A 25,024-nucleotide genomic window follows, 5' to 3' on the forward strand; every position below is an offset into this window, starting at 1 on the left:
CTCCTGCCACTCTTCTCCACCCACTCCACCCTCCCGTCACTATTTTCTTCCCTTCTCTAACACACTCTCCATTACTTTGCACTGTTGACACCAAGTACCTAAACTCCTTCACCTTCTCCACCTCTTTTCTCTGCAATCGCACCACTCCACTGCCTGTTGCTCACAGATGGTCACCTCTTCTTTCAGCCTGGCTTTTACTACTCTTTCCCATAACTTCATGGTGTGACTGATCAACTTAATTCCCTTGTAGTTAGTGCAGGTCTGCACATCTCCCTTATTCTTAAAGATCGGTACCAGCACACTCCTTCTCCATTCCTGAGGCATCCTCTCACCTTCACAACTTAATAACAAACAATAAATAAAACACTGCCATCTCTCCTAAACATCTCCATGCTTCTACCGGTATGTCATCTGGTCCAACCTTTTTTCACTCTTTATTCTCTTAATCACTGCTCTCACTTCCTCCTTACTAATCCTCTCCACTATCTGCTTCACCATATTCACACCATCCAACCTTTTCTCTCTTTCTCATTTTCCTTGTTCATCAGCTGCTCAAAATACTTCCTCCATCTTCTCAACACACTCTCCTCACTAGTCAACACATTTTCCATCTCCATCCTTTATTGCTCTAACTTGCAGCACATCCTTCCCAGCTCGATCCCTCTGCCTGGCCAATCAGTACAAAATCTATCGGTACTTCACCCTCCTGCCATCAGGAAAGAGGTTCTGAAACATTCAGGCCGTCACATCCAGACTGTGCAATAGTTTTTTCCCCTCAAGCCACCAGGCCCCTCAACACACAGAACTGAACTAAAACTCACACACACACACACACACACACACACACACACACACACACACACACTCAACTGTGTTACTGAACTGTACAGTATACTGTTTACATGCTGTTTTTTTTGCACCTCTTGACTGCTGTTACTGCTGTTTTTGCACTGCATTGTGTTTATGTATACATATTGTAACCCCTTCAAATTGAACATTACCTTCTTGTGTGAATTTACTCTGTGAAACCCCTTCTGATCTGTACGTTACCAAAGAGACGCATGTAATTGGTGCAGTACTCGCCACTAGAGGGCAGTTGACTTTAGTGTAATGAGTGAACTGGTTGCTTTTAGTGGAGATGAAAAAGCCAGCTGGACATGCACCATGAGGTCAGAGTGATGTTCCAGAAAAATCACTTAATCTTGCATTTATTATATTGAAATCCTTTACTTAATGATAGTATAAATCATTCAGGTTGGAAATGCATCCCAGTTCTGGTGAAAAGATTAGATTTTTTCGGTTGATTACCGTGTTTCTTTATGAGAACTCTGGTGAGTTTGTTTGTTTATTAACTATTTTAGTTAATCTAATATCAATCCTTCTCTATATGTGTACTAAAACACAGAGTTACCTATGAGGTTTGAGAAGTGTTTTTATGTATATTAGGAGAGTTAAACTTGTGAACAAAGCTAATACGTCTGTATTGGTTAAATGATTTCATAATTTATGAGTATGTTCATGAAAATGAGTGGGAAGAAAGATGTTATGACAATTTTGTCGCACATTCGTATACTTTAAGCTGTTTACATGTTCAAATTGTCATACATTGAGTTATATTTGTACTGGTGGATATTTTATGTAGATTATGGTAAATATCTGTGTTTAAATGTTAAAATTAAGAGATCTGCTTAATGTTACTGCATTATTTTGTGCAGATTGGGTTTTATGTTTGGATTCTGATTCTGCATCGTGACCTACTTTTGATTGGCGAGCCAGAGCCCTTTTGATGTACATGTGGAGTGAACCCTCACCCCCTTGCGGATTCACGGGATATAACAGCTAAGCTGTGATTTCACACACACTGTATACACTACCCGGGTAGACAAAATTAACAAAAAGCCTTTACACCATTCGCGTTTGAGAACTATATTCACACACAGGATACAAGAGACTTTGGGACATTTTATTTTATTTTATTTTATTTCCTTTTATTTTTTTTTATTTTATCTTTATAGTATCTTGAGCTCAATATCAAGCCATTTCTCTCACTTCATTGTGATATTAGGTTGAGACAGGGAAAGAGTACCTGTTCGAATTGTGGGAATTGTTCATTTATTTTTTCTGAAATCACAATTAAAGTGCCGGCTGTTAAATTTCACTTATAACTTGGCTCAGTGTTATTCTGTCCTCCTTGAGTCTAACCTAATTTACCTGTGAACTCTTGAGTATAAATTAATTTATCATTTATTGTACAGTGTTACAATATACTCTCTTGTTTATGAGGGTCCCTGGTGGTTGTGGGAGAGTGAGTGGGAGGGAGGAAAAAGGACAGCCACAACAGGTCGGTTCACAGGCGTCACCGCCGTTCTTTATTCAATATTTTGTTTATCTGTTACACTGGTGTCTGGTTGCTCAGCGCTCACGCGGCACTACTGGCCCACACACACCCACATGCCTCCACTCCCTCGGCTTTTATGCACCTCCTGATCACTGAAAAGAGAGCACAGATATCAGGTTTTATTAGTTGCAGGTGAGGCAAATCCCCGCTTACCTGCGTCCTGCCCCGCCCCCCATTCACAAACCGACGCTCGGCCACGCCCCCGCTGCCACAGTGGTCTAGTGGTTAGGATGCGGCGCTCTCACCGCTGCAGCCCGGGTTCGATCCCCGGTCAGGGAACCAACCCCAGCCACTCTTAGTGCCACTCCCAAGCCCGGATAAATGGGGAGGGTTGTGTTAGGAAGGGCATCCAGCGTAAAACGTGCCAAATCAAACATGCGGATGATCCGCTGTGGCGACCACTAATGGGAGAAGCCGAAAGAATTATTTATCTTTTTTTATACTCGCTTGTTTATAGTCATATTTGTTTATAGTCCTCTTTTGCACATTACTGTATAATCAGAGTATACAATAGGTTTATTTTGTATTTTGTGTATCTGTCCCAAACTGTCTTGTGTTGTCTGTCTGCACTGTATTTTTGTCTGCACTGTTTGCACTAGGTTGCACACTATGCACAACAATTACTTTAGTCCTTTCTCTGTGTTCTGTTATGTAGCTTTATGTTGTGTGTTGTAGCTCTATGTTGTTTAATGTAGCATCAGGGTTCTGGAGAAGCGTTGTCTTATTTCACTGCGTACTGCGTCAACTATATATGGTAGAAATTACAATAAAATCTTTTTGACTTGATATGGGATTGCAATAAATTTTATATCTTTATGAGTTGAACTAATACCTCAGAACATACAAGTTCAAAATGCTGACAATCAGAATGATTGTATCCCAAATCAAATCCTGGGATTGTTCCGTGACAACCTCAAGGACACTTGTTTTCATATTCAGATTTTGCCACAACACAAAGTTCCTGATGTTTGCTTTAGGGGCGAAGCTTACCAGTATCGGGTTTTTCCATTCAGCCTAGCCTCGTCACCTCGAACATACACAAAATGTTTGGAGCACTGGCTCTTCTCCAGGGCATCTGCATTCTGAATTACATAGATGACTGTCTGATTTTGGCCCAATCTCAAGGGCTTGTCTTTTGACATTGGAATGTCATCCTAGCTTTTCTTGAATCTTTTGGATTGAGATTCAATGTTAAGAAAAGCATTCTCTCTCCTTCCCAGAGGATTATTTTTTCTATGTGGTTTAGACCCCGGTTTCTGACTTTGGGTCCCACTCTAGGCATGTGGTGTTGTTGCAAGATATTAATAAAAGACTCTTACCTCACAGGCTAGGGTGCGGTTTTAGATCATCTTCTTGACTGGCCCTCAAACACTTCCTCCAGTTGAAAGTTTATTATGTCCTAGTGTGGGTGGACCACACTGTAGTAGTCTCTTTTGTAAATTGCCAAAGCGGACTGCATTCGTGTCACCTGAACAGGGTAGCAAAGCAGGTCCTGCTTTGAGACAAGACAAGTTCCTGTCGCTCAGAGCGAGTTACATTCCGGTGCTGTCCAGACAAACTGTGACACAAAATTAATGGAAACTCCACTCTGAAGTAGTCAGTCAAATTTTTGTGCACCTTTTGCTGCCCAGGAAATAACACAATGTCCCCTCTACTTCTCTTTTGACTGCTCCAGCTCCCTGGGTCTGGACACAATAGCTCAGAATGGGTCTTTTTCCCAATTGCTCTGCTGTGAGTCCTGAGTCTTTCAACATACATGATCCCGCCTCTTACTGATAGCACCTTTTTGGCTGAACAGAGTTAAGCTTTTAGATCTTATACCCCCTCATTGATGGATTGCCTTAGGTGTGCCCATTCGGGGGAGATTTCCTGTTTCAGGCACAGAGGATAGTGTTTCATCTCTGGCCTGAGCTCTGGAACCTGGAATGCTGGGCTTCCAGCTATGTGCTAGAGCTCCTCCCAGTAGAAAAAGCTATACCCAGCTGTTTCAGTGCTGGAGTTCCTGCAAGAAGAACTGTCTTCAGGTACATATACTGGTATGTGTGCCTGCCATTTTAGCTTGCCATTCTCTGATTGATGGGATCTCTGTAGAAGAAGCAACCAGGATTCATTCACTTAATTTATGGAGCTAAGCAATTGAGGTTACCCATAAGAGGAAAATTGTCTTTATGTGACTTTGTAGTGGTCAAGGGTCTGGTTGGGACTGCTTTTGAACCATTAGAGGCAGCACCTCTCCAGCATCTGACTCGAAATATGTTTTTTCTCAGGTCAATTACTTTGCAGGCTCTGTCAGTCTCACACTCTGTTGCTTAGCTTAGATTATCTTCCTAAAATTTCATTCTCAACCATAAATCTGGTCTTTTTTGAAGCTGTTTGACACTCCAGAGTGAGAAAGACTTCATCTATTGAGTCCAGTACATACCTCTTCACACTTATGCCCACCACATTAGCCAGTGGTGTAAGTCTTAGCAGCTTTTCATATGCTATGGGGAACACAACTGGTGCAGCTGGCACTAGGCAACCCCTAGCCAATGAGGAGAGTGGTCAAACTCCATCTTTAGGAGATAGGGTCCATTCAACCAGGGGGCTTGCATTCTCCAAGGTTCTAGCAAGAGGTGTCTCTTATGCAATGCAGCAGGCTGGTCCTCTGCACACATGCGACTCCGTGCTCATATTTCTTTGAGTCAGCATCCCAAAGCCATGTCTGAGACCTGTTCAATGTTTGTGTGCACACACTACACAAGTTTAATGGTTTCAGACACTTTGCAACATTTATATTATTATTCCCATACTGTTACACAGTAACAATAATGCAGTAACACAGCATTGAGTGTAGCTTTTAATAGTTAACATCACGGGTTATTGACTGTAACTCTGTTCCCAGATGCTGTGCCTTATTGCCGCTCTTCGGGCATGTCCAAAAGTTTCTTTAAACAAAGGTATAACCTGAAGGCTATGCTGTGTCTATTTATAGCCTTGCAGGTGCATACCTTCTGATGAAATCACCCTTATAGGTTATTTAACCTCTTAGGCTTCGTGGTTGTTTGAACGCAACTAATAGCCAATTGTTCTCAGGTGTTAATGTTTAGCAATAGATTAAATAAATAGGGAGAAGAGTAACCATGACTAACAATACATCATTCTAAAGCTCTAAGTCTCAAGCAGCGATTTCAGATCACTGTTTTTCAATGGAAAACGTATAACGAATGTATTTGCTGAATTTGTTTGAGCAGTACACAACAACAACATGCTTAAAAAACCGCACTACTTACATTAATATTGAAATAACGAGTCACAAACACATCCACTGCTGCTAATCCTGTTTTTTTAGGAAAGATAAGGGTCCAGTGAACAACATGCCATAAAGCATTCCTGCTCCAAACAAACAATAGTGTTGTAATTTAGATGTTTATTCCTTTGTTTACGTCACAGAACACAGGCTGGTGTTTGTGTTTATATATTTCCGAATAACTTTCACATAAAAAACGACATCTTGGTGACAAAAAAAATTAAATAAAATAAAAATAAAAAAATATGGCTGGTAGAATATAGTGTTACAAAACGGTTGAGACCACAAAAAAGTAAAAAAAAAAAAAAAGATAAAAAAGTATTTTTAACAATATCAACAGTGAATAATGGACAATAAAGCTCAATGTGTCTTCTTTTTAGAGATATTTAAATTGTGTATGAAGCCCACTTTTAGCAGGAACTGTTAACATTTAAAGTTAGGTAGGGCATTTCAGCTGTGAGTCCCAAAATCTGTGTCGAAGGCTAACAGGTTAAGCCAAATTTCTGCCGTGTTTAAAACACATAATTTTGGTCAAACAAAGAATGTATCCATAAAATTATGAAATTCAGCTTTTTCAGGGATCATGGCGCCGGAGTGCGCATTCTGTGCTCAAAGTTTTTGCAATATGCTGCAATCATTGTGGTCATCCTGATGTGCTAACCTTTCCAAGGATTTTCCTATGGTGTGCAGTGAATTGGATGACTCGTTAGCTGCAGAGTTGTGCAGGGACCACCTGCTATGCTTCTTCTGAGGTCTTGGTATGATTGCCTGTCTAAATGTACTTTGCAAAGAGTCATCTATAATCAAAAAGGACTTTGCTCTAAAGATGCTGCTTATTGCCAACAAACTGCAGGGCCTTTTCTTCATACTAAAATAAGTAGCACTCTTCAGGGTTGCTGGTCTGTGTGTCTGTGTTTGTGCCATGATCTGAGGTTGAACTGGAATCACTAGCAATTGAAGGTTCCTAAATAAATAAAAAAAAATAGGTGTAACATTCTAGATTTATTCTACTGACATTGCTCGACGGCCAACTGTTGGCTTGGTTTGTCCTGGATTTGGGACAGATCCTTGTGAAACACCAAACCTTACCTCAGTGAATGTAGAGATCTCACCATTTACACCAACAAACTGATAATCATTAGTCAAATATGACATAAACTGTTAGATAGACAAAGCGAGAATTTGGCGGTTCCACTTCAAAAACGTCGACTTAATAGGGTTGTCGAGTTAACCGAGGTCGAGATAAGTGGGTTCCACTGTGTGTGTGTGTGTGTGTGTGTGTGTGTGTGTGTGTATATATATATATATATATATATATATATATATATATATACACACACACATACATACATATATACATACATGAATGTGAAATGTTGGGCAGAATGTACAGTAAGGCTATAAAGATACATATAAAAGATAAAGATAAAAATAGTGTAGATTTAATGAGGAGTAAAAAAGATATACTATGTAATATGTACATTGTATGTATAATTGTACTGAAGTTATATACAGTGTTTTATAGTGATCTAGCAGTGTAGTGTAGAGTTCAGTAGTGTGATGGTGGATGGAAAAAAGCTGTCCCTGAACCTGCTTGGTCTGGTACGTATGTTCCTGTATCTCCTTCTTGATTAAAGGGGGTTAAACAGTTTATGACTGGGATGTGAAGAGTTCTTGACAATGTTGTGAGCTCTGTGCAGACATCTGCTGTGGTGAAGATGTTCAGTGGCAGGTAGTTGGGTGCCAGTGATGCGTTGAGGGTCAGGTTGTTGGTGGCACACCATGCTGTCAGGCTTCAGATCTCTACAGTGCAGGCCAATTCATCATTGTTGTTGATCTGGCCGACCACGGTGGTGTCATCTGCATTCTTGATGAAAATGTTAAGGTTATGCAGAGGAGCACAGTCGTGGGTGAACAGGGAGTAGAGTAATGGGCTCAGAACACAGCCCTGTGGGATGCCAGTGTTCAGAATCAGGTTTAAGGATACCTGGTTGCCCAACCTAACAGATTAAGGTCTGTTGGTGAGAAAGTCTAGAATCCATCTGCAAGTGGAGGTGTAGATACCCAGGTCACTAAGCTTAGTGATCAGTACAGTGGGGAGGACTGTATTGAACGCAGAGCTAAAGTCAATAAACAGCATTCTGAGGTAGGTGTTGTTTTTTATCCAGGTGAGTGAGGGCAGAATGAAGAGCCATGAAAACTGCATTCTCTTTTGACCTGTTGGGGCGATAGGCAAACTGGTGTGGGTCCTGTGTAGGTGGTAGGCCCGCAGACCTGAGGTGATTCAGGACCAGTTTCTCAAAGCACTTCATTGCGATAGGGGTGAGTGCAACTGGGCAAAAGTCATTCAGGCATTCAGCAGCTGAGTGCTTAGGCACAGGTATGATGGTTGTTGTCTTCAGGCATGTAGGAACAGTGGCTTGGGCCAGTGACAGTTGAAAATGTAGGTGAAAACCTGTGCTAGTTGTCCAATGCATGCTCTGAGAAAACATCCCGGTATGCCATCTGCTCTGCTAAACGCTCAATGGACGTCCGTTGTTGAGAGTGAAAGTGGGCTGTAAGAAGTAGAAGAGTCCATGGTTGAGGTGAAATGTCCTATGCCTTGATTGAAACGAGCAAAAATGATTGAGTTCGTCCGGTTGGAAGGCACTGCTGGTTGAGCTGTAGGTTTGTAGTCTGTGATGGTCTGGATGCCTTTCCACATGCATCTGGGGTCAGAGTTGTGGAAGTGCTCTTCTATGTGGAGTTTGAATGTGAGCTTGGCTCTCCTGGTGCCTCTTTTCAGGTTGGCCCTGGCTCAGTTGTAGTCCTCTGCGCTGCCAGATTTAAAAGCAGCATCTCTTGCTTTCAACAGGAGACGGACTTCAGAGTTTATCCACGGCTTCTGATTAGGAAAGCATTTTACGTGTTTGATGGTAGTGACATTGTCAATGCCAAGTTGATTTGGTCCAAAACAGATGATGTGTAAATGTCCATGTCTGTGTGAGAGTCCAGTGTGGACTGTGTGGCAAACATGTTCCAGTCAGTGTCCTGAAACTGTTGCTATAAAGAAGAAATGGCTCCCTCTGGCCATACCTTTACTGTCCTCACAGCTGGTTTTCCCCCGTTTGATCAGTGTTGTGTATTTGGGTAGCATGAACAAAGAGCAGTTATCAGACTGTGTTTTGTCCCCTCTGGTAGAGCAGGAGACATTATGGTGAATTTTTGGTAAAATAGATCTCAGGTTGGAGTGGTTGAAATCTCCAGCAACAACGATAGCTCCTTCCGGATGTGCAGACTGTTGTTTGCCGACAGATGCGAGCAGTTCCTCCATAGCTAGTTTTGCGTTAGCATGTACACCGCAGTCACAACAATGGTCCGCACTTAATCATCGAATACGCTAAATGAACAGAGCAATGACTTTCACTAACAGTAGAGTTATTGATTTGTTAACATAAATGCACAGACCTCCACCTCTGCGCTTACCAGAGTCCTCTGAAATCCTGTCCGCCCGGAAAACACTTTGACCCCCAAGCTCAATGGCGTTGCTGGAAATGTTGTCGTTTAGCCATGTTTTTGTAAAAATCATGACATTACATTCTTTATGTAATGTCGTAGTTATTATAAAATAATATTATAATATGGGTGGTGCTGAAGACATGGATCTGTGAAATGAGTATTGAGTGAGTGTCTGAGTTCAGATTTGTAGCACACAAATGTAGTGTAACACACAGTTGAGCGAGTGTGTGCATGTAAGTTTTAGTTCCAGTTCAGTTCTGTGTGTTGAGGAGCCTGATGGAGAGTGAAACGTGTGTGGGGTCGTCCATAATGCCATTGGCTTTGCAGATGCAGCGTGTGGTGTAAATGTCCATGATAGAGGAGAGAGACTTTCCTCAGCTCAATTATCTACTCAGCTGTCTTCACTATCCTTTGTAGGGTCTTGCAATTTCAGTTCCCAAACCAGATTGTGATGCAGCTGCTCAGGATGCTCTCAATGGTCCCTCTGTAGAACATGGTCAGATGGGGGAGGGATGTGGGCTTTCCTCAGCATTCTCAGAAAGTAGAGGTGCTGCTGGGCTTTCTTCGTGATGGAGCTGGTGTTGAGTGACCAGGTAAATATCTCCGGCAGATAAACACAAAAGAATTTGGTGCACTTGATCATCTCCATGAAAGATTCATTAATGTCAGTTTTTACTAAACTTTTCTAAAATCAACAACCATCTTTTTGGTCTTGGCAACGTTTAGAAATAGGTTGTTGGCTCTACACCAGCCTGTTAACTGTTGCACCTCCTCTCTGTGAGCCGACTCATCATTTTTGCTGATGAGACCCACCATGGTCATGTCATCTCTAAGCACACAGCCCTAAGGGCCACCAGTGATCAGTCTGTTAGTGCTGCAGAGACTGTTCCTGATCCAGACTAAGGTCTCCTAGCCAGGAAATCCAGATTCCAGTTGCAGAGGGAGGTATTCAGACCCAGTAGGCTCAGGCTCAGGAAGATGTTGAAGATGTCAGTGAAGACATTCGCTAGATGCTCTGCACATTCCCTGAGCACTCTGCTAGGAATGTTGTCTGGTCCAGCAGACTTCCATGGGTTAACTCTGCATAGAGCTTTCCTCACCTCAGCCATGGATAGACAAAGCACCTGATCATCGGGAGGAGGGGTGGTCTTCCTTGCCACCACATTGTTCTGCACCTCAAACTGAGCGTAGAAGTTGTTGGTGCATTTAGGAGGGAGGCGTCATGATTTCCTGGATGCCCTGCCACATGCGCCGGGTGTCTCCGCTGGCCTGGAAGTGGCTGTGGATTCTTTTGGCCTGTGCACACTTCACTTCTATGATGGCACAGGACAGTTTGGCCCTTGTTGTTCTTAAGACTTGGTCTTGTCCCCGGCTCTAAAGGTGGAGTCTCTAGACTTTAGTAGTGCACTCCCCTCAGCAGTCCACGGCTTCTAGTTGAAGCGTGTGGTGATGGTCTTGGAAATGGTCATGTCATCAATGCATTTGCCAATATAGTTGGTTACTGACGGTGTTTTATTCCTACTGAATCTTAAATGGACACAGCGACTGTTCTTAAATGGGTCTTTCTGATTACAATATGAATATTAAAATCAGACAATTGAAGTTTTGTCTAATGAAGTAGCTAGGTTCAAAATGAAATCTGCAAATTCTATGAGAAAATCAGAATAGGGCCCCGACTAGACTTGTTTTTGGAAGCTACATACCGTTTGTCTCTACATATGTTGGTGTAACTAACTTCGAATGGGAATTTGTTTTAAACTTTTTTGTGTGATGCTCAGATTGTTATTATTATAAATAACTGTTACGCTGCCTCCTTAGCCATTTAGACTATACCGAGTAGGACTAGTTTCATTTAATGCTAGATATTTGTTTGATTTGATCCAAGTTTCTGTTATACACAGTACATTAAAATGTATAGCATTTGGCATTCTGTTTAGCATTCAGCCATATCTATTTTAATGTTAATTAGGTTACTTAAACTTTCTGCAAAATTTCGAGATTTTAGTTTCGCTTGGGAAACAGACTCGGTCTCAATATGATGGACCCTGAGCGATGACTGCAGCCAGCAGACGGTTGGATTAGCCTGTTTGTCTACTCCCTGGCCTTGACTCTGGATAGTCACTGGCTAACTAGTCCTGTTCTGACAATAATATATCTGCTGTAAGAAATCAGAGCAGCACCTTTCCAAGTAGAATAGATACCATTCCACCTTAACAGGCCAGCCTTGCATCCTTAAAATTCAATTGAATTATCTATGTAGCCCACATAGTTTTTGGAGCACCACTCTGACAGCTAGCAATTCAGAAATCATAATCTGCTGTAAACTATACTGTCCTGCAGCATTGGGATAGGGCCAGAGCAGATTATGGCATCAGACATTGCCTTTGCTAATTTACACACCTCTATAATGTTTCTCTTAGTACCCTCTGACTCTCAAAGTCGTATATCATTTATTCCTATGTCAAAATCTTAGAGACACCTAAGCTGACCTGCTATCTCTGGTGCCTTGGCCCCCAGTATACATCTAACCTGTGTTGCTGGTGTTTTTAAAGGCTTAGCTAATTTCATGTGCCTCAGAATAGAGTCTCCTATAACCAGAGCTCTTTCAGGTTTTTCAGTGTGTGCTCTGAAAAAATAGTGCTCCCATGGGCAAGTCTTAGTTTTGGCTTTGCAAGTATGCCGCTGAGATGTCACCCATTCGCCCCGCTTTGAGGGCTCCATTGGCAGAGTCGGGGGATTGCTAACTCTGCCTAAGGCATCTAGACCCTATTCTGCAGAAACGATAATGCTCTCACACTCACTAATCCTCTCTAGACTCTGGATGCACTCCTCTATTGCTAGGATCTTCTCCGACAGCGAGCTAACTAACTTCTAGGGTTACACTTCTCACAGATAAAATAACTGCTTGTGGTGGAGAAAGACTGACTATACATTTCACACACTGAATAGGATGGTTAGGATTATTGCCATATCAGAGAAATTACGGACCTTATTGTGGTTACTGTATTGTGTGCATGTTGACACTTCTGCCGGGAATGGCCTCCGTTTGCTGCTTTAAAACAGGGAAAAAAGCTTTTCCAAAAAGGAAAAATAAACACAGCTGACAAAGAAAAAAAACACAGGAAAACAAATTCACGATTATTTTAGGCAAGGTAAAATTTAAACAAACACGAAACTAGCTGCAAACAAATAAAACACAGTAAGACGTTAAGTTTGTAAAGAGGTGAATAACTTTTAATCAATTTTAGCTTGGGAGCAGCCGCAGAATATCGAGAATTATGTCTTAAATAACAGAATCACCTGAACATTTTGGTGATAACAACCATAAAAACGCAGAGCAAAGGTGAAGGTGACCTTGATTACTACTTAAAAACATCCACCTTCAAAAAATAGTAGCACATACCAATTTGAGCCTTTAGTCAGTTCGTACACTAAATTAGATTTTAAGCAACATTTCATTTCAATTACAAACAGGAAAAACTATATAAAATGTCTAAGAATGTACTTCATGTATTTATGTAGTAACTGTAATAAAGAAATTCACCTTTAATGTCCTCAAGGAGTTTGCAATGTGCTTTTTTTTCCAAAAAAGAAGAAAGTAAAATGTGTCCTATAGACTTATTAAATGAGTGTTTGTCCACTGTCCACTTAAGTCCTTTACCACCAAATCAGTTTTTTCTTCAGTAGCATGTTAAAATTGTCAAAAACAATAAATGCTACAGCTTATATACTGTAGTTAAAATTATATTAGAGCTTAGATTTTCAGGCCACTGGAAAAAGTATGTTAAATCTAAGAACAGAGTGCATTTCCTAAATTTGTTAGAGGAAGCCAGCTATATCAAAATTTTACTCTTCCAAATGAAGAAAACTTTTTTTTTTTAAATGGTAGATTGTTCAAGTCACTAGTGTACTGAAACTTCTGAGCGTTTTAAAATGGTAAGTGTCCTTGTATTTGATGCTCTCTGGTTTTAATATAAAGTCTCTCTCTCTCTCTCTCTCTCTCTCTCTCTCTCTCTCTCTCTCTCAGGGCTACAGCTATGCATCTCGGACAGATAATATTTAAAGATACTCTGGCTAAGCAACTTTGTGAGCTGGAAGGTAAGTATGCTTTTTTTAGTAGTAAAAAGGTTTTAATTTGACTTAAGATCTGAAATAGGGTTATGTTGCTTGTTTTGTTATTTGAGGAATAAATATGAAACCATACCTGAGCTTTTTTTTGAGAGGGGGGAAACTTTGAGAGGAACCAGACTCTTAAGGGAATCCATTTTTATCTGTCTGACAGTGAATGCCCATTAATTATATTGCATTATATTACTGTTTGGTTTATCAACTTTTTCCTGACTAACCAGTGTAAATTAACCTCTTAGGCTTGAACGCAACTAATAGCCAATTGTTCTCAGGTGTTAATGTTTAGCAATAGATTAAATAAATAGGGAGAAGAGTAACCATGACTAACAATACATCATTCTAAAGCTCTTAGTCCCAAGCAGCGATTTCAGATCACTTTATTTCAATGGAAAACGTATAACGAATGTATTTGCTGAATTTGTGTGAGCAGTACACAACAACAACATGCATAAAAAAAATGCACTACTTACATAATTATTGTAATAACGAGTCACAAACACATCCACTGCTGCTAATCCCAATTTATTAGGAAAGATAAGGGTCCAGTGAACAACATGCCATAAAGCATTTCTGCTCCAAACAATAGTGTTGTAATTTAGATGTTTATTCCTTTGTTTACGTCACAGAACTTCGGCTGGTGTTTGTGTTTATATATTTCCGAATAACTTTCACATAAAAAACGACATCTTGGTGACAAAAAACAAATATGGCTGGTTGAATATAGTGTTACAAAACGGTTGGGACCACAAAAAAGTAAAAAAAAAAAATGATGATTAAAAAAAGAAAGAGTATAAATCTTGGGTGGAGTGTCCTCTCTCTCTGCAGGGGTCGCCATGTTTCTTTATGCGCCGCCTCTCATTTCAAACCTTTTATCTCCCAGCCAGTAACATTATGGAAACAAAATGACTGATGAACAATGTAGCCAATAAGTGCAGGATTCTAACGATATATAGGAGGATTTTATTCTCCATGTGTGTGAGGCTTGGTTTTATTACTCTTTACAAACTATTACTGGCTGAAGCTGCGAAGAAGCAGTGACGAACCAGGAAGTGATGCAGCTCTCAGGTCAACATAAACAGCTGTTTATAGCTCGTGCTAACTGGACTTTGTTTACAAAAAAAAAGGAAAAAAATGGACAATCAAATAAGTTGTTTTATCGGAGATTTGCAAAAAAAGCAGCGATGTGGAAACTATTTTTGGGGGCGGAGTAACAACAGAGACAACAGAGCTCTACATCTGTAAGTTACAATAATTCTCCCCCTATAGCTTTATGCGATTTTATTGGTTTTATTGCCTGTTTGTTTTTATAAGAGAAATGCTTGAAAAGTAAGTTTATATATATGTATGTGTGTGTGTGTGTGTGTGTGTGTGTGTGTGTGTGTGTGTGTGTGTGTGTGATTGGAATGGCCAGACATCAATATGAATGGCCATGACTGTAGAACAATAGCTTGTCTGGCTACCTGGCCATCAATATGAATGCCAAATCAATATCAATAGCCCAAAACATGTATAACAAAAGCTAAAAGTGTCTTCTTTTTAAAGATATTTAAATTGTGTATGTAGCACATTTTTATTAGGAACTGTTAACATTTAAATTTAGGTAGAGCATTTCAGCTGTGAGTCCTAAAATTTGGGTGGGGAGGGGTGAAACAGACATAGTATCAGATAAATGTTTGTAGGAATCTCATTTTTATGAAATCTTCATTCAATTTAAAATATAAACTCATGACACATGTGGCTTTCAACCCATTACATTTCTAGATTGCTATAGGACAGATTTCATGTATTTATATATAAAGGAAATTTTTTAATTTTTTTTCTACAGTACTTAATCATCTATAACTTATTTTTTTGAACAATATCAACAGTGAATAATGGACAGTAAATCTCAAAGTGTCTTCTTTTTAGAGATATTTAAATTGTGTATGAAGTCCACTCTTATCAGGAACTGTTAACATTTAAAGTTAGGTAGGGCATTTCAGCTGTGAGTCCCAAAATCTGTGTCGAAGGCTGACAGGTTAAGAACCATGTAGATGGACTGTAAGTTAACCATGCTCAGTAACTTAATGGATCTTCGGAAATTGGGGGCAAGAGGGAGAAGAGAAACATGTATTATTAGGTACTTATTGTTCCTGCAGTGTCCTTAACTATTATGTATGTTCAGACTGACAAGACTAGCTATGTTAATATAACTAAAAGTGAGAAAGGAGTGATGTGGTGATGTTTTTGGTTCTGGTAGCTTAGCAGTATTTCTAACATGAAAGAAGTCTATAATAGTAACATTATCTCCATGAGCTTCAAAGGAAAAACTAGAGTCAATGATTACAACAAAAGTATTTACCACTGCACATTGTAAAAAGGAAGGACCATCCAGAGATACAATGTAATCAATAACTGTAGAAAAGTCATAATTTACATATACAAACTGCTAACAATCCAGAGCCTAGAGGCAGCCATTCCCTTAATCCCAACAACATTTTTTAGTCTATCAAGGGGTTATTATGATTAATAGTGTCCAAAGCTGCACTATGGTCAAGCAACACATGCAAGGAGACAGAGACTAGAGAGTAATGAGACAAAAAAAATTTTTTTGGAACTGATGGCTTAAAAATTGTAAGATGTTACAAAGGTGAGGAATACAAAGAAAAATCACTGGTGCTGCCAGTGAAACATGTTGGTGGCAGTGTCCATATATGGGGCTACATGAGATCTGCTGGTGTCTGGGAGCTGCATTTTATTGATGGCATCATTAATTCACAAATGTACCGCTCTGAAAGAGAAGATGCTACCATCACTCCGTGCCCAAATTACAAAGATCCTAGACACACATCTGAGGCCACTGTTCGATTTCTGGAGAAGAACAGGGTGAAAGTGATTCAGTGGAAGTATGTCTCCTGATCTGGACCCAATCAAACACCTATGGGAAATTCTAAAGAGACAAGTTGAGCATCAATCTTCATCCAGCATCCAATCTCTACAAGAGGTAATTATTGAAGAATGGAAAAAGATAATGTCACCAACTTGGTCATTCCATGCCTAGAAGACTTGGTGCTGTCATTAAAAATCATGGAGGCCATACGAAGTACTAAATGTAGTAGTTTTTGTTAAGGGGTGTACTCATTTTTGCATCAACATAATTTGATTAAAACATCTAACATCTGTTTAACATAACATGAAAGTATTTTAAACTTTGTCTTGTCAACATTTTGGAAATTGTTTTTGTGTTCATTGAGATTTTCGAAGAGGGTGTGCTCATTTACGCTTAGCACTGTATCTTCACACGACTTTGGGTTGCAGCCACAGCATGTTATTGCATCTAACAATTTGCCTTCACTAATTTCCATACTTCTATTATGTTACTATTAGTAAACTTTGACTTTCAATGCACAAAATTTTATCGGAGAAAATCTCTGGTTGCCTAGGAACCTGTTATGACCTGCTATGTCTGGCACACCACCACACAGTATACATATAACCTGAGCTGCTGATGCCTCTAAAGGCTAGCTTATTTACATGCTTTAGCATAGACTCTTCTTTAACCAAAACTCTAAGTTCTTAGCAGGTGGTTCACTGAAGAGAGTAAACAAGTTATACATGCAAAGCATGGTGCCATGGTATCATAAGCTTTACAAGTTTACCACTGAGTTATCACCCACTCACCCAGCTGTGAGGGCTCTAATGCTGGAGTTTGGGGATTGCTAACTCCACCTAGGGCATCCATACTTTTGCCTGCAGAAATTGGACAACTCTCACTAACCAACTCTTGAATCTGGATGCTCTCCCCTAATGCAAGCATATTCCCCACCAGAGATTTTCTAACTTACACTTCTCACAAGTGCAATATAACTAGTGATTGGGCAATGTGAAGATTTGTTTTTCTTGTTTTTATACAGTTCCACTGGAAATGGCATCTGCATGCTATTTTTTAAAAGGAAAAAGCGCACAATCTCACTCTTTAAAAATAAAGCTAATATTTAAAGTAAATATTTAAAAGTAATTACCGTCTACTTTTGTCCCACGTTTTGATCCCCGCGGCTTAAACAACGAAGCGGCTAATTTATGGATTTTTTCTGCGTTTTTCCCAGTTTCACAAACTTCAAGCCAAAAAACTGAACCACATAACATAAGACCAATGAAATTTCCGAACGGAAACGAAAAAACGCACCTCACCTGTGTTCTGAGCTGCACGGCATCGGGAGAAAAACTTCCACCGGTGTTGATTTTTAAACGCACGACGATGCCAAAAGATAAACTCCCGAGAGAAATAGTTGTGAAAGGAAGGAGGAAGACAGTGAACAATGACCTTCTTGGTCGGCTACTGTTTAGATACAAGCCGTTGTAGCGCGTTGAGTCAGGGTGAAGGGATAGCTCGCTAACTCCAGTTGCAAATTAAATCATATAAGCACATAAGGTTTCCAAAACTCGTGCTTTTTTATTTTTCTTGGCAACAGCGCCAAAGAAACGAGCATTAGAAATGAGCATCAGAAAATAATGAGCACATAATCCACAGTCTCACACGCACACACACGCAGTAATACCGGCAGAATGCAGTGATGTGTTGTTCCCAAAATGCCACTCTGCTCTTAAAGGAGCCACAACATATTTCACCCGTTACACCGTGTAACATAAACTCTCTTTCGGTTAAGCCTGTGTAAAGTTCATTAGTTCCAGTGTAGCGGCTTATACACAAGGTGCGGCTTATTTATGTTAATGATAAAAATATTTGTAAAATTATACAAGGGTGCGCTTTATAGTCCGGAAATTACGGTACTCTTTTTTTTTTTTTTATTGGATCGTGGTCTAAATGATCCCCTAAAAATGTGATTTCTATGACATAATTCCAACACACATTTTTATCTACCATACTTTTTCAGTGTTGCTAGAGTGCTGTAGGTTGCAGTATAACAAATATAATTAACAAGCATGATATTTATGCTATAGTGAAACATACAGCACTCTAGCAACACTAAAAAAGTACTGTAGATAAAAATGTGTGTTGGAATTATGTCATAGAAATCACATTTTCTATCAAACCATTTCTAAGGAATTGTCCAATGTGTGACTCAGCAGTACATCTCACTACTAATATCAACTTAAGGTTGGGCGACATATTATATGTGGTGAGTATGGAAGATGGCAACCTAGACTGTAAGTACAGAGATATTAATAGTGAGATGTACTGCTGAGGCACACATTGGACAATTCCTTAGAAATGGTCAATGCAGAGGATGGCACTAATATTGTGAGAAATGCATCATGTACCCATTCAGTTAAAGATCAGTACGCCGGGACCTGCAGACAAATAAAGTCATTAAAGAACTCGAGATATTGGTCAACTAAAATTCCTCTGGAGTGTCACAGTTCAGTACCAGACCCATCTAGCAACCCTTTGACTACTCTGTAGCGACTGGGGGATAAGAGGGACAAACTTATAATACAGATAAATTGAGTATATAGTTGGAAGCACAGTCTGCCCGCTTTCTCCACCATTATATGTAGCGAATTTAGCTCGCAAAGAAAAGGGAATATTTATAAGTAATTATAACGTGTTATAGTTACTCTTAAATATTTAAATTAAGTTGAATTGACGGTAATGGAATTAACATTACACTTATTTGTCTGTTCGTCCGGCAAACAGACAGTATAATTTTATATTAATTCTATAAAAGAGGTATCTCCCTGGCCAAGAAAGACGTAACCCCCTTTTACTTTATACCGTAAATTAAATTAATTAAATAGAGCATGTAGTTCAGACCTGATGTTTGCAGGAACTTCGCATTTATGGAACATACTCAGAGACGATCACTTATGAAAAATACGGCGTTTAATGAATGAGACAAACACAACATAAAACTAACTACACAAACAAACAAACAAAAAGAAATAAAGAAAATAAAATAAACGAAAGTTGAAATTATGAAAGGAGGAAGGGAAAGGAATAAGGAGGTAAAAGGAGGAAAGGGCAGCTTACTTCAAATTAATCACATCCTAACTGAGAAATCGTCACGGAAATTTAAATTCGCCTTAATATTAAGGCTCAAACTTAACACGCATCTAAATTAGTTGGTAAACCGGTTACTTGCATTGATTTGTTGCACAAGAGTCCGGATGCGGTAGACAAAAGAATCTTGGACGAGTCGGTTAGGATGGAGTCAGATGTTCTTCCAGCTTCTTCTGAAGATCAGAGCAGTTGGTGTTTTGAAGATAAAGCTTGCTGGAAGATCTCAAAGAGATTTGAGATCTCGTCCCAAGAATCGCTGCTGAGCTGTTCAAGCGTCCGACTCTCAGGCCATCTGGCCCCCGGGCCTTCGGGCCCCGGGGGTCTGAGCCTTTCCGGTCCAGCCGAGTGAGCGAGTCGCTCTCTTGACTGAACTCTGACTGGACCCGACTGCACTCTGACTGGACTCTAATTAGTTGGGTTCAAGATGTTTTAAAGGTCCTGAACCCCACCCATCCTTGGGGGAATGGCCAATGCTATGGCCTGAAATTTTGGAGGGAAAAACTTCCTTTGTTCATGCATCTGTGGGCATGGTTTCCGGCTATACTTGCTTTTGGAGGACTTTAAAGTTTTATTCAAAGTGAATTAAGACGGTATGGTACATTTCATGATAAAATGTACCATTATTTGAAAAATAAAGAAACAGATAATTTTGCGGTCATTTGGATACTAAACATGAAAGGGAATGACAGTATGAGGCAGAGGTACATTAACTTACAGAGATCAGTAATTAACTGATGTTAATACAATGTTGTATTCTGATAAATAAAATGCACCGTTGTCAGGAAAGTAAAGAACAGATAATTCTAAGTCAATCAAGCCTTAAGAAGAAAAGAAACAACATTTAACACAGAGTTATATTACTAAACATTTTAAGGTTTAAATATTATTGATGTAGAGTTAAACACTTGCTTTATTTATAGTAGAAGATACAAACAAGATGTATGTTTGTATCATGTGAAGTGGGACGTTCTATTTATTATTTAATTAATAAAAGAATGCTCCCTTTCGGTGTGTGTGTGTCTGGATATGTGTGTGTGTCACAAACAGACGTACTGGGGCCGAGTTCCGAGAGTGAATTGTTTTATGGTCTGAGGGTCGCTGTGAATTCAACCAGAGAGGCCAGGGGGGTTATCTGGTTTTCGGGGTGGTGTGTGTATGTGTGTGTGTGTGTGTGTGTGTGTGTGTGTGTGTGTGTGGGTGTGTGTGTGTGGGTGGTATAGAGACTGGCTTGTGTTATCAGTCTTCCGGGGGGGAGTGTGACACTTTACTTATACACCACCCCAATAAAAGTTTCACCTTTTGATTGAGATGTAGATGTCATAGGTTAAAAGGAATGCCTGGGACATGAAGTCTAAATGACCTGTGCCAGACGCTACAAATCATAGTGGCAGAGCATTAAAGAAACCTACTTGTTTTAAGGACATGGTTATGTAGTAAGTTTGCAAGTTGTTGATTGTTTAGTCAGTTAAGAGTAACAGTAACAAAGATATTATATATCTTAAATATTAAAAAAGGGTGGGATGCAGTGTATTGATATTTCAAGAACAGAACCAGAATGAGATGTTTGTGAGCATGTAGCTGAGAGTGGTTGATTAAAAAAGCATCAGCAAAGTCTGATTATTGAGTGAAATGACAAACCAGAACTGTCCTGTCCATGGTGTCTCGCCTGCCCCCAGTCTATGTGCACGAGTCTTTGTTTTGTTTCCAGTCCCTCCCCCCTTACCCCTTTAGGGTCAGCTCACACACAGCACACACAGTGTCGAGTGATGAGTTTCAGCTTAGTTTTGTTCGCACATGTGCACACAATGAACCGTTGTTGGTTGATATTCAAAAGATTGTGAGTTTGTATGAAAAAACATGCAATGTATTGCACATTCCCACACACCCCATTTGTTCCTATTGTACAAATTTATCACGGGTGCCCTTTATATAACTGATATGTATGCAACGTTTATATTCATGTAGGACAAGGGATGGTATGGCCTGGTTTACAGGGGCGCAGAAGATTGGGTACAACTCGGTGATGCCATACTGCTGATATCATGTTCTCTAGCAATACCCATAGCCTTGTGTAGCCGGTAACGCTATCAATATATAGGATACACGGTTATGGACCGGTTCGCTAGGGAGGGCAAGGAATAGAGAATGCACCTTAATAATCAGACAGACCAGGAAAATGACTTTTACCAAGATGGTTTTGTTTACTTATAAGGAAAAGGTTTAAATGGGCATACACGTGTAACATAAAACAATGAAATAAAATGGCAATGACACAATAAAACAGTATAATGCAAAAAATGGTTTTCCCCTTCTTTTCTTTTAGAGAAACTTTAAATATGTTGAGCTCCTTTGTAGTTTTTTGATCTAATGATATTATGTTTTGTTTATATTTGTATTATATATGCTATATTTTTTATTAATTTGTATTTAATTTAATACAACTTGCTTTATAATTTCTAATTTTGGAGCTTTGTTTCCTATGAAGTTGTTCAATTTCTTTAACCCACAAAGAAATGTACAATTTCAGATACTCAAAAACATTACATCAAGGAAAATAAATATATACATTAAAATATTTCAAAACTGGTCAAAAGGTACTTTAAATAAATAGGTCTCAGCCTATGGAACAAATGTATATGTGTGTAGGGAAGATAGTCCTTTAAATCTTGCTTGAGGTGTTCAATAGTGCAACATTCAGTTCTGTGCAATGAGGGAATTAGTGAAAAATACCAACACAGCTGGATGAATTCCACTTGTGAGAGCAGATAAGGCACGGATCAATTAATGAATCAAGAATTCTCTTCTCTTTCGTCTCTCTTTAGGGTTCTTAAACTGGGAGGCTCGCCATCTCAGGATCACAGCTTTTCTAGCTCTCAAAAAAAACCCTGACCTGTTCATACGAACAGCGCCATGAACATCGTAAACAATTAATGTCTTTTAAACTCAACATGTCAGAAATATATTAACTAAACTAGGTAAAAATACTATTTAAACTTAATACACATGAGCAATCATTTACATAAATGATAATCCATTGAAAAGCATTAAGCTCTTCAGAAATGCAATGCACACAGCCACAATATATCACACATTCCAACCAGGCAAATTGTTGTATTCCAACAATAAATGGATATAAACTCACAAAAAAATAAACACTTTTAAACATGAATAAACTTAATCACTCCATTTCAGAGAACTAAACATATTATTTTGAAACTCACCGAATCCGGGGGTTTCAACACAATTAATCACATCGGGTGCTACTGGATCCACATTCGACTATCATCCACTTCAATATCATCAATCATCGCACTTTTAATCCTCTTTGAAAAACACTCGTGATCTGCGAAGCGCGTGCTTTCCGTGCGATTACTTCGTCTCACCTCTGTGACGTCATGCACAGCGCCCATCATAATAATAGCGGTTTATTTATTTATTTATTTTAACTATTTATTTTAACTTTTACAAATTATTATATTACTTTTTTTAGTGTTTAAGGTGAAAATATAATTATTGCAAATTATATTTTTTCTTCTAATCAGCTCAATTCTGACCAGCGTTACACCCTCCCCTCTTAAGTCTATGCAAGTCCCTTTGCATGGCTGTAACCTAAGGTTTTAGGGTTTGGAGTGTCTAATTGATCTGGGTTGTTCGGCAAGTGATTCGACAAAAGCGGTGTTCAAGCCCTGAAGCAAAAATTGAATGATTGATATCATGGGGTTTCCCAATTCTGGATAAGTTAGTCTTTTTGACTTCTGCTTCACTCTTTTAGACCTTCTTAGATGACTTTCATCTTCACTCTCATCTTGAAAAGTTTCATCCTCATAGTCATCAGATTCAATCGACTCCAGTCTGCTTCTCTGCACTGGAAAATCGGGTATAGTTTCCTCAGTTTGCACTACATGCGTTTCATTGTCTTGTTTCCTATGGCTTTTACCAAGTACATCAAGTGTCTGCTGTTCTACTTGAGGTAAGTGCTTTCTTTCTTTCAGGGTTCCCTTTACAGGTTCTGCAGGACTGCATGAGGATTCAACTTCGGGTAAGTACTGCGTTTCAGGTGAGTATTCAGTACCGGGGAAGAATTCAGGTTCAGATGGATCATTTCTTGACACATCTCCTGCATTCACAGTCTCTAAATCATCACTTGGGACAAGTGCGAAGTTAGGTGAAATTCGGTTTGTGGGATCATAGTTAAGAGGAACCTCTGTAGGCTTCCTTATAACATTGTACTTCCGGATGAACTTTTCTGAGGTAATGGCTGGAACTTCAGAAATTTGAGATGCATAGTCATCCTCATCAGAACTTTGACAGTTCTCTAGACATTCATCAGTTTCCTCAACTCTGTTTCGTCTAGTTAAACGTCTTTCCTGAGGTTTCGTCATACCAACCTCATCATTTGGAAGTGAAGACAAAAACCCACAAGGTAGCAATAAATCCCTGTGCAATGTTCGTAAGAGACCTTCTTGCTTCTTAGGTCTCACTGTATAGACAGGTAGTTCACCAGCACGACTCACTACAATGTGCACTACAGGATCCCACCTATCCACCAGTTTGTTTTCCACGCAACCTCACATTTCTGACCAGCACACGGTCACCTTCCTCAAGAGACGATTCAGTCACTCTGCGATCAAAACGGACTTTGTTTCTTTCTGCAGTTTTGGCCGCATTCTTCTGAGCTAGCTTGTAGCTCTCCTGAAGATGAGTTTTTAATGATTGCACATATTGTGAATGGAACTTAGGACTGTCACGGTTCACCGTGGTGTTGAAAATTAAGTCTACCGGTAGTCTTGGTTGCCGTCCAAACATAAGTTTGTATGGTGTGAAACCCGTTGTCTCGTGCTTTGTGCAGTTATAAGCGTGCACAAGGGGTTTTACAAAATCTATCCAGTGAGTTTTATCCTGAGCTTTCAAGGTACCAAGCATTCCCAACAGTGTGCGGTTGAAACGCTCAACTGGGTTCCCTCTTGGATGGTACGGTGTCGTTCGGGCCTTTTTAATTCCAGCAATGTCACAAAGTTCTTTAATGGTTTTGGACTCAAAATCAGGTCCTTGGTCACTGTGGAGCTTTTCAGGCACACCATAATGTACTATAAAGTTGTCCCACAGGCTCTTGGCGACTGTTCTGGCTTTCTGATTTGGAGTGGGAACCGCAACCGCATACTTAGGGAAGAAGTCAGTTATCACCAAGACATCTTTGGTGTTGCTCCGGTCGGGTTCTAACGACAAAAAGTCCATGCATACTAACTCTAGTGGCTGGGTAACTTGGATGTTCACTATGGTTGCTGCTCTTTCTGGTAAAGCTTTTCTACATATACAACGACTGCAGGTCTTGATTTTGTTTTCAATATCAGTAGCCATCTTGGGCCAATAGAATCAGGACCGGATGAGATCAAGGGTCCGTTCTATTCCCATGTGACCCATGTTGTCGTGCAGGCTTTCCATGGTCATGGCTCTCAACTCAGGTGGAAGGACGAGTTGGTAAATGGTACAATCGCCAACAGTTCTTTTACGATAGAGAACACCATCCTTTAACTCAAGTTTTCTCCATTCTCTCAACAGAAAAGGAAGTTCTGGAAGCTCACGTCTCAGTGCAGGTAGGACAGAGTCTCCTAAATCGAAATGAAAAATTACTTCACGCATGGCTGGATCATTTCTCTGTTTTTCCTTTAACTCCTGTTCTGACATACAGGGAACAACTGAAGATCCTTCC

At 39.8% G+C, this 25,024-nt stretch overlaps 1 protein-coding gene and 1 long non-coding RNA gene across 7 annotated transcripts in view; one reads left to right on the plus strand and one right to left on the minus strand.

Annotated features, from left to right (window-relative positions):
- reln (reelin) overlaps positions 1–25,024 on the plus strand; it is a 515,746-nt gene that overhangs the window by 122,612 nt on the left and 368,110 nt on the right. For 5 of the 6 annotated variants that reach the window (XM_046864386.1, XM_046864387.1, XM_046864388.1 and 2 more), the window contains exon 4: positions 13,213–13,283. In XM_046864386.1, coding sequence (XP_046720342.1) covers positions 13,213–13,283 — 71 coding nt within the window. Of the gene's footprint in view, positions 1–13,212; positions 13,284–14,092; positions 14,552–25,024 lie in introns of those variants that run through there. The other variant, XM_046864391.1, reaches the window with a different exon arrangement.
- On the minus strand, positions 2,343–5,555 carry LOC124395675. Its single transcript, XR_006927662.1, has 2 exons — positions 3,718–5,555; positions 2,343–2,490 (listed from the first exon to the last, which is right to left on the minus strand). It is a non-coding gene; the product is annotated as an uncharacterized LOC124395675 (long non-coding RNA).

Source organism: Silurus meridionalis, chromosome 13 (assembly GCF_014805685.1).
Source record: "Silurus meridionalis isolate SWU-2019-XX chromosome 13, ASM1480568v1, whole genome shotgun sequence".
In the NCBI taxonomy this organism is placed as follows: domain Eukaryota; kingdom Metazoa; phylum Chordata; class Actinopteri; order Siluriformes; family Siluridae; genus Silurus; species Silurus meridionalis.